Here is a 9,949-nt window from a genome sequence, read left to right on the forward strand (position 1 = left end):
TCACCCTGAGTTGAGAACAACGTTTCAACCCCCCGCTCAAACAACTCTGGGGCTCTACCTTTCGTTTTCTCTTTTATTTTATTTTCTGTGTATATGTATATTTTTTTCCCACTACTTACTTACACCTGTGCAAGGTAGACTGAGCAGGAGATTGTATTTTCAACGGGAACTCCAAGGGGGGTAACGAAGCCCTACGTGTGCCCCGCATATCGCTTTGCTTCAGCTCTACGAATCAATAATACACAAGGCAAACAGACCGAAATGTATATCTGACTTTTACTTCAGTTTAAAGCATGTCAAGATAATAAATTAATACTACCGCACAGATTAAACAGTTTCCCTGCATGCCAAGGGGCGATGATGAAGAATTGTTCATTTCACCACTCGCCAACCAGTGATTACCATTTTAAAGAACCTTGCGGTAGAAACAAGCTCTCAATTGATTGAATATTTAAATATTTACATCGAAGAAAAGGCCAGCAATATTCTAAAAGACGCTATTGAATGCTCTTGAGGAAATGTCTGAAGCTTTGATACAAGACTCACTCACTAAATGTTACTGTACTTACAGAAAAATTCTTTCATTGCGGGGTGAATTTTTGTTTCCTTGCAGTAAGCTATTAAAAACACATTTAAGAACAGCAATTGTACGTTATTGTTATAATACCGTTTATTACTCAGTGCAGTGTATCACAATGTATTTACAAAAATATGCCAACAGAGTTTCCAGTAATTTGGTTATTTTTAAAAATGCTTTGTGCTTGGATAACTCATAGCTGGTGCTGCTGATAGTAAAGGCTTACAAGTACATACGTTTATATACAATTAATTAATAATTAAATATTATAAGTTGTAAATTAATAAATACAGAAGCATATTCAAATTTTATTACAGACAATAATGCTCTATTGTTTGTACTATTTTGAAATTTCATTCTATTCGCGTTTTTGTAAAAGAAGTTCAGATGAATAAAAAATCTTATGTTGTCAATGACATGGTTATTATTTTCCCATTATTTTCATCGTTGTTTTTGTTGCTTGTATCAACAAAATTTTTGGTTTGGGTAAAAGCTCCTTTTAGAGAAAGTCCTGAGATCAACGTCAATTCTTCTTGTTTTATCAAGGATTGCAGCTACCGTGATGAACATTCAATGCTAACTGCTACTAGGTTTTTTCAACAAGTAGCTCTACGTTCCCTGTTTTTGAGCTTCTTTCTGTATTCCTTGGTCCCAGAGTGGTTCAAATTTTCAAAGTAGAATTAAATGCTTTTTTGCATTTGCAATGCATTTTTCTAGATGTAGAACAGGCGAACACGACTCGTAGACAACAAGAGATCGTCGTCGAAGAACTTTGTTTCAATAACTAAATTTCCACTAAAATGACAAAAAGTAACAATAATAAGTAGTTGAAAACTTCACTCATCATTTTTTTTAAATTAAATTATTAGATCGGAAATAAGAGAAAGGAGTTATACTTCAGAATGTTAGCTGGCATCATTTGGCTCTCTGGGGCCGCTTCGATCAGAGTTTGCCAAGTATTTGTGCTACTAGGAATGACGAAACCAAATTCAAAGAACCATTCTTCGAGGCAGCGCCCTTTGAACAAGACCTTTTGCTCTAATCTAAAGCGCTCCATTGGTTCGGCAGAGCTGAAGTTGATCTCACGCGAAACTGCCCGGCATCGCAAGATCTTTTTAGGCACTCGGGCTTCGTGTTCAACTTCTGGTACAGACCTGATATAAAGAAATGTGGTATTTGAAGATGGGTTATTAATTCTTAGGAGAACCAGGTGGAATCTTTACTTACAGGTCCTCGTTCCCTTGCCAAAGTATTTTTCCACTGTCAGCGTCACGCAAATTCATCCAATTACTGGTTTGAAAGCAATTAGTAGTCAAGGACTAATCAATGAAATACGCCAGATTTTCCGTGATATTCATCAAGATACTTAGTACGGTTTCAGGCTTCTGCTGTGACCGATCGACACGAGCAAACAAAAATAATCAATTACGGGCAACATAACCTACCTCAAACTACGCACGATTGTTCCATACGGATCGTAAAAATACATTGAAAGGATACACTTGAAACCCCTTGAGAATTTCTTCAGCTCGTAACGGCATTTTTCCAGATTCTCAGGCTCTTCTTTTCACAGAATTATACTGCAATTCACTAGGAAAAAAAATAATGACAGCTCGATGAAGAACTATCGACCGTCCATAGCTCGCAGGACTCGTGAAACCTCGGAAGTCATCGTCCATAATCGGAAACTCGCCTTCGTGGACACGATGGAAATGGGGGCGCGTCCAGTTAAGGGTTGCAATGGTTGCAAATGGTCGCGGAGTAGCTGAAAGCCGCAGAGAGTCGTGTGATATGTTGCCATTTTTCAAGATTGAGAATTGGCGCAGGACTAGAGATCAATGCGCGGGATCTTGGGTCCAAACAAAAGAGGAAGATATTTTTACCTGGGGCCAGAACAAGTTCGTAAGTAGTATTTTTGCTTGGTTTTTTTATTTTCTTACAATCAGAAACAGCCTACGAGGTATGAATTTCAATACAACGGCAATGAATAACTTTCATTTGCTTGGCTTCACATCCGATGTATTTTTCCGAACTGATCAGCTTCGTCTTTGCTTCGCTACCACAACGGCGACGGTGATTGCAACTTCAACAACTGCAGCCTTTGCTAAAAAGCGTTTAAAAAGTGCTTCCAATGAAGTCATTTCAAATTTAGTGGCAGATTGCTCCACACCAACTGGCAAGCGTGCAAAAACGGCAACATCGCACGCGACTCTCTGCGACTTTCAGCTAATCCGCGACCATTTGCAACCGTTGCAACCCTTAACTAGACCCGCCCTAGAGTACAGTCCCCATGCTCACCTCGTTCGAATCTGTAGTATGCAATTATCTCTATATGAGTATGCAAGTTGCGCGCGCGCATGTAATTTGGGTTGCCTAGGGTGAGGCGCGCGCTCTTTTAGCGAAAAAGCAGGGCTGAGAATTGCAGAGATGCCGCCGCGGCCGCCGCTATGTCGACCCTGATGAATTGGCCCGTAATTTTTCGCGCTTGTCAGTCGAGATATACCGCAGTGATTACGTATTCGTCGGAATTTTGAAACGCGGGTCGTAATTGCCGAGAGACCTACAGATTCTACGATGTTGACGTCGAGCACGCGCCTGGATCGTTTTAATACAATGTTAAGATTAAAAATCTCTGCTTAAAGTGAGTAAGAAATTGGGGAAGGAAACGAGAGGACGGGCATTCGAGACGTGATGGCAAACACGGGGAGCCTTGCTGCGGATGGAGACGCCGACGGGCCGTTGGTCTGCGGTGTCTGTCACAATTATTACAACGAGCCCTGTCTGCTGTCATGCTTTCACAGCTTCTGCACCCAATGTCTGAGGGGGCCGCATCCCGACAGCAAAGTCTCATGCCCTATTTGCGGGTACACATTTCCATTTGATCTAACGTATTATACCTATGTATATGTATACGCATTGATTTATATTGCATCATTTAGAACCGCTCCCACTCGTACACGTTCTACATACGTCAATATGGTTACGTCCTTACCATTATTTATACTCCCAACTTCCATCCATCAAACTCTTTGAGGATTTTTAAGAATAATTGTATTCCGAATTTATGGGATGCCTGTGACTACTACCTGAAAACGGAACCTCACATTTCTCTTTACCCATACAGACCAACCTTGCGGTTGACGACCTTTCACCTTTCTTTATTGTTTTCAAAACGTCAATATTCTCACCCCAACGTTGCAGCAATTAACTGGTACACGATGGCAATTTTGTTATTATTATTATTATTCCTATTATCATTATTTTTTTTTAACATAAAGTTTTATGAATAACCCATTATTTTACCATATAGAATATAACAGTACAATTAGAAAAATTCATCCTAGTTCATTTTTCAACATTATGGGGATGAATTTTTAATATGATTATGCATGTAAGTAATTGAATGGCGAGGGCTATAACCATGGATTCATTTGTTGTTCTGTTAGCGTCTGATACGTATTTCTGCATAATTATTACAGACAAGTAACCCAGCTGAACGAAGGGGCACAGTTTCCTCCACCAGACCATCTGATGCGTCAGCTGGTTGAGCTGGCAAATTCAGAAAATCCACCATGCGCCAACTGCGATAAGCGTGATAAAACTACAATGTTCTTTTGTACAACCTGCGGTTTGTATAACCAATTTCTCGTAACAAACAATTTCAACCTACTGATCTATTTTGGCAATTGATGCGTTATTAGTAGAAAGTAATCTTTCTGATAAGTGTATATTTTAATGAAATAAATTCACCAAATAGGTCAGGCCTTGTGCAACCACTGCAGGGAACACACTCATCGCGCAAAGATGTTTTCGAGTCACGATGTCGTCCATATGAGTAAATGTGCCAAAGATACTCAGAGGAAATGTGCCACACATGGAGAACAATACATAATGTATAGTCAGAGCGCCAAGTGCATGTTATGCGCGACATGTTTTCGGGACACACCGGCCGATGCAAGGCTCCACTGCGTCGACATAGATGGAGCATGGCAGCAGGCTTCGAAGAAAATGGAACGTGCAGCAAATTCCATTTGTGAATTGCAGGCTGGTGTACGCGATGGACTCAGAGCTCTGAAGTCTCAGTTGGACGAGCTAAGACACAGCTTGGAGACAGAAAAAAGATCCTTGAACTCTTACTGCCAGGGTATGCAAGAGGCGGTAGCAAAGACACACTCATCTGTTCTCTCCGAGATTCAGAGACAGTTTGAGACAAAAGAGCGATCCGTCAGGGCGCAGCTGCTTTCCTTGGGTGGTGCTCTTCCTGTACTTCAAACACACCTCATGCTCTGCACCTCATTCACCAGCAGTGCTACCAAGTATCAATTCCTTGAACTCGCTCACTCGATGCTTGAAAGACTTGGCCGAGTCGCTCAGCTCGGCCATCCTACTCGTCCTCCTCTACTTGCTGGACATTTGAAGACAAATTATCGTGCAGAGTTCGCTCGTGTTCTTCATCCATATGTCGGCTCGGTTCCGAATACCAAGGATTCAGTCTACGAACAAACCCATTCCGTCACTCCTGCCGAGTCTCAACATGCGCAGGTAACTGCCGGTTCTTCCCCCCTTTGAGAGTTCCGCAATCGAATATTGATTTTTTTCAGGGCAACAAAAGTCTGCAAAGGCCTCAAACGAAAGGAAGCGGTGACACTGGGCCGTTTTCCAATCATTGCCGCAGCTTTGACTCCCAGTTGAAAGAGCTTAGCCAGCAGTTAGTCGCTGTTAAGGAACGTCTGAGTGAATTACATCGTGACGTGGCTCTGCTTAGACGAGCGAACACTCCACCCTTAGGTACACGCTATGACCACGTAGCTAGAGACTGTCGCTTACTGGAACAGCAGCTGGAATCACATCAGCTTGAGCTTGAGCGGCTAAGAAATGTTTTCGATGCTCTATGGGAAGAGCAGCTTTGCAGAATTCATATAGAAAAAGAGATCTTCCATTCGCAGGTAAGGCCTCGTAATTCCTATTTGAAACAGCAAAGTACCATCTATTTACAATGGTAAAAAATTATTTTCTCTTCAGATGAACGACATTCTGACACTAAAAAGTGAGGTGAAACAGCTTTCCACACTCGCTCAGCAGCTGGAGCCCTTTGTTAAGTCATTCTCAGCTGGTATGAGTGCAGGAGAAGCGAGTATCGCTGCCTCCGAAGCAGCTGGTCACCAACACCTTCAAGTTTTGCTTGATCATCTCGCCCGTCTCCAATTACAAGAGCCACCTCAGTCTCAGCAGGCTACGCACACTAAAGACTGTCGCCATCCGCGAAACAATTCAACCAGTGCTGACAATGCACTCTACATGAAAGGTGAGTACATAGAATGTTAACTTTCTCATTCCTTTGAATGAATTTTTTATGAAAATCCGAATGTCTTCACAGAAGGAAAAGAGATACCGACACGCTGCCGTACTCCATCTGGAGGTGTTGGTGCTGTGCTGGATTCAAGTGGAAACATTGTGGTTTATGGGAATGCAAAATCATCGGACTCAAAACGCGGAGTACTGAGTCAGCTTATAGAGAAAGCAAGGACTAAGGAAGATCGGAAAAAGTCGCCCGGACGAGAAGACGGTGGAAGAGATCGAAGTCAGACCCGTCGATCTCGAAAATCTCCCGACAATTCAAAGCCAAAAACACCACCGGGACATTCCTCAGGAAGTAAAGTTCGCTCGTTATATCGTTCCCTGAAAGGAGGCGGAGGCGGAGATTCATCTGCGGAAATGGTCGACCAGGTTGTCAGCTCTGCGGAGAGCCAACAGCAACAACAGTTGCAGACAGCTGCCGCAGAGGAGAGCGAATATCAAAGAATATCGGAGGCCTCGACCGTCGGAGAGGTGAAAAAACGCGTACAGGCGCAGGTCCATGCTGTCCCTGCGGAAGAAATCGCAATACCGCGTAACAAGGGTGTGAAAATATACCCAGCTAGCGACTCCGAAGACGTTTTCTACGCGACAGGGGAGAAAAGCGGAAGCGAGGCGAGAAGACGGCGCAGAGCGAGTTGCGACAGTTTAAGCACAACCGGATCGGCAAACAGTAGACGATCTAGCATAGGAGAAGGTACCACAGGTCAAACCGGGCCGGATGATAGGAAAACTTTGGTTTTATTAATCGGTCCTTCGCCCGCTCCTTCAACCCTGGTGCAGAAGCAGCGATCCTGGGAAACGTTTCCGAGACCCAAGAGCAAGCGGGGAGGAAATGAAAGTAAGCCTGAGATTGGTCAACTGAAGAAAGCAGATAGCTTTGAAGGACACGAGGAAGCTGTCCGCACGCTAGTCGCCGCTGTTCAAGAGACCCGATCACAGCTGCGGCATCATCAACATCATCATCACCGCCATCATCGGAAGAGCAAAACTAATTAGAGAAACCTCTTCTAAGGGACACGTATATAAGTATCGAAGATTTGTTCTAGCATTATCTTGACCTCTGTAGAAACATAAACAGCGGCATAGAGGCTTCGAGATAGAAACGCAGAAAACATTATGATCGCATTGTTAATAATTTTGACCTGACTATCGACCGTTGGTGTCAGGCATTTTTTTTACGAACTTTATCAGCCAAAACTGCGTTGATTATTACTTATACCAAAGTTTTTCTATTATAATCGTATTATGCGTTGGAAGCGCAATTCTCGGCGTTCGAATAACTCGAGAATTGGATTCATTTCTGATAGACTTAATGATAGATTATAAAATGGAAATTAATATACTATCTCTGTAAGGTTACACCAATAATTGAAAGGCATTAGGTGTTATGAAGCAAGATTTGTACTGTTGAATTTTTGCGGTAATTAGAGAGTAAATGGGTTGAAAATTCAAAAGTTTTTTTTACCGTTATGGCAATCGGTATATTTGAAATAGTTGATCTTTATTACGACTGATGTTTATAAGTGAAACACAGCTTGGACGAACTAATAATAATTAGGAATTTTATTGATAATAAATAAGTACGAGCAGTTAAATCCTGCGCAAAGTGATTCCAATTAGAACTAACTAATTATAATGAGGTACTTAGCTCTACATAATCAAATATCACTTCTGATCTGTATCCCGGAGAACATATACGTGTGTACTCTGTATGTATGCGTATGGCATACGTATGTCCTCGACGTATAGTATACGTCTCATCGCCATATGAGAAATGGTAGATATACGAGAAAAATAGAAAACTAAAAATAAAGTAAAACGTAATTCAATTGACATTGTTTAAAATCGAATTACGGAACATTCGACGAATCTAAAAATTAAGCTTTTTGCCAGTATAGTTGACAGATTTGAAATCAATACTATTCGAATTGCACTCATCTTGTCAACAGTTGATCCTGGAACAGATTTCAGCTAAATTGAAATTCGTGCTTGCAAAAATCCAGCGCCCCATGATAAGCCCATTGTTTAAAATTTCTTCGATCATTCAAAAACAATCTAATGATAGTATAGTACAGCGACGTGATTGCGCGACACGCTCCTCTACAAATAGTTTTCGAACATCAACTTCTTATGATATAATGTAACGAAAATTATGCATGTCAACCGTTTTATTATGTACAACAATAATACCAGTTAGCTAATAATTGCACAGTCAGGATGGTCAGGTAATTGATATTATAAAATAAATCTAGCTAGTATAAAGAACACTGCCAGCCGAGGTATATTACGAATTTAATCGAAGATATTAATATTACGGGGATGCCTAATTTGAAAAAAAGTATAAAGTATTCGTATTGCCAAAGCTAACGCGCACTGCACTACACAATTGTCGTTATTCGTTAATGTTATCAGAACGAAATGATACACACTTAAGGTTGTCAAATTGATATAGATACTGTAAACTGATATTATTGTAACGAATTATTGTGATTGGTAGGTAGCAATGATGATTAATAACGTTATCAAAGAAAAAATGAGCGAGTGTGTATGCGTGTGTGTGTGTGTGAGAGAGAGAGAGAGATTATGTGGGTGTATAATTCAAACGAATGCTGTCTTATTATTACAATAGAATAAAGGTGTACTATTGTATTGTAAGCGCGTCAAGGAATCAAAAAGTTTGAAACTGTATGGACGTTATTAATATTATACGATAAAATATAAAATATACGTTTAAGTATATATAAAAGAAATGTCATACCGCCGATATATTAAACTAAAATATACCATTGAACGAATACACAAGAATCGTTGTATTTATTTTATCCCAACCGCGAACAATCAGTATCCGTGACTTTGTCTGGGGTTCCGATTTTTTCTAAAAGAGAAATGCGACCACATTAGTCCGAATGTACATCTTTATTTAAAGAAATACAGTTGACATCATTATATTTATTTATTTGTTCATTTATATATAATATGTCGTTTAGGTGTATACCATATTTTATTTTACTCTTCCTAGCCTGTGCAGCGTGTATGCGCATATTTAGGTATGTGTGTGTATGTGTAAATATCTCCTATTGCTAATATCGTGTCCTTTATAAAAACAATATCAATTGCAGTATAACGAGGTAATTTAAATTTAATTTTCTCTGTGCCACCGATCAAACGACGAATGATCAATGTATAGTAGCAAAACATCGAGCAGCCGCGTGTATTCTGATTAGTATCTTACCTTCGGTTTATTATTTTTATAGAATTTGCGCTAGTCATACGTTATAATTAAACACTTCAGCGTATATTACCAATATTATCATAACCATAATAATAATAATAATAATAATAATAATGATAATCATAATCATAATAAATTCCTTACAATTAATATTGTTAATTATCTTATTAGTTAACACACAATCAGTAATGGGAGGGAATTTTAGTCGGCCTATGATAATATTCGAACACGGCCTACCTATTCGGTGATTATTCATAATATTATTAGTTTTAATATTTAATTATCATATTTTTATGTTTACGTATTCGTGTATGCATGTGTTTACGTGTTTGTGTTAGATGCCTGCATGGCGTGTCTTTTCTTCCATGCGATGTCTCATGTATGTATGTATGAATATTCATTTACATATACGTATATATATAATATGTATACGTATACATATACATGTATAATAATACAATATATTATTAGCTCCCTACAAAATACAATAATACATACAAATTCATATTTTTTATTTTTATTTTCATTTTTTTTTTTTTGTTATTTTTGTTATCTGCAAATAGCTTAGATATATTTATAATGTATAATATATATAATATATTTATATATGTATGTATGTGTATATTATAGTGTCTAGTTGGTTTGTTTCTCTGTTGTTAATCATAGTTAGTTAGTTATTCATTAAGTACATCCTTATAGGTGCTTAGGGGACACCTATCTAGCAAGTAGTAAGTAAGTAGTTAATTAATTTATTGTATCGAATTCTCGTCAGCTGCAAAACT

General features: G+C 39.3%; 2 protein-coding genes across 2 annotated transcripts; one reads left to right on the top strand and one right to left on the bottom strand.

The window, feature by feature from the left end:
• Positions 1-1,094: 1,094 nt before the first annotated feature.
• Positions 1,095-2,238, bottom strand: LOC124409697 (retinal rod rhodopsin-sensitive cGMP 3',5'-cyclic phosphodiesterase subunit delta). Its single transcript, XM_046887480.1, has 4 exons — positions 2,078-2,238; positions 1,805-1,867; positions 1,474-1,731; positions 1,095-1,372 (listed from the first exon to the last, which is right to left on the bottom strand). The coding sequence occupies exons 1-4, from the start codon at positions 2,116-2,118 to the stop codon at positions 1,291-1,293; spliced, it is 444 nt and encodes a 147-aa protein (XP_046743436.1). The 5' UTR covers positions 2,119-2,238; the 3' UTR covers positions 1,095-1,290.
• A 697-nt stretch (positions 2,239-2,935) lies between these two features.
• LOC124409681 (RING finger protein 207-like) lies at positions 2,936-7,918 on the top strand. The gene is made up of 6 exons (XM_046887455.1): positions 2,936-3,441; positions 4,057-4,205; positions 4,335-5,119; positions 5,179-5,523; positions 5,600-5,882; positions 5,955-7,918. The coding sequence occupies exons 1-6, from the start codon at positions 3,269-3,271 to the stop codon at positions 6,929-6,931; spliced, it is 2,712 nt and encodes a 903-aa protein (XP_046743411.1). The 5' UTR covers positions 2,936-3,268; the 3' UTR covers positions 6,932-7,918.
• The last annotated feature ends 2,031 nt before the right edge of the window (positions 7,919-9,949 follow it).

This window comes from Diprion similis, chromosome 8 (assembly GCF_021155765.1).
Source record: "Diprion similis isolate iyDipSimi1 chromosome 8, iyDipSimi1.1, whole genome shotgun sequence".
Lineage (NCBI taxonomy): Eukaryota > Metazoa > Arthropoda > Insecta > Hymenoptera > Diprionidae > Diprion > Diprion similis.

What these genes read in the sequence shown, in the direction of transcription:
- LOC124409681 (XM_046887455.1), top strand. Translation starts at nt 3,269, where the DNA reads ATGGCAAACACGGGGAGCCTTGCTGCGGATGGAGACGCCGACGGGCCG. An exon ending in CCGAGTCTCAACATGCGCAG is followed by an intron (nt 5,120 to 5,178) that starts GTAACTGCCGGT and finishes GATTTTTTTCAG; the next exon opens with GGCAACAAAAGTCTGCAAAG. An exon ending in CAATGCACTCTACATGAAAG is followed by an intron (nt 5,883 to 5,954) that starts GTGAGTACATAG and finishes ATGTCTTCACAG; the next exon opens with AAGGAAAAGAGATACCGACA.
- LOC124409697 (XM_046887480.1), bottom strand. Translation starts at nt 2,118, where the DNA reads ATGCCGTTACGAGCTGAAGAAATTCTCAAGGGGTTTCAAGT. An exon ending in TGGCAAGGGAACGAGGACCT is followed by an intron (nt 1,732 to 1,804) that starts GTAAGTAAAGAT and finishes TCTTTATATCAG; the next exon opens with GTCTGTACCAGAAGTTGAAC. An exon ending in ATGCCAGCTAACATTCTGAA is followed by an intron (nt 1,373 to 1,473) that starts GTATAACTCCTT and finishes TTGTCATTTTAG; the next exon opens with TGGAAATTTAGTTATTGAAA.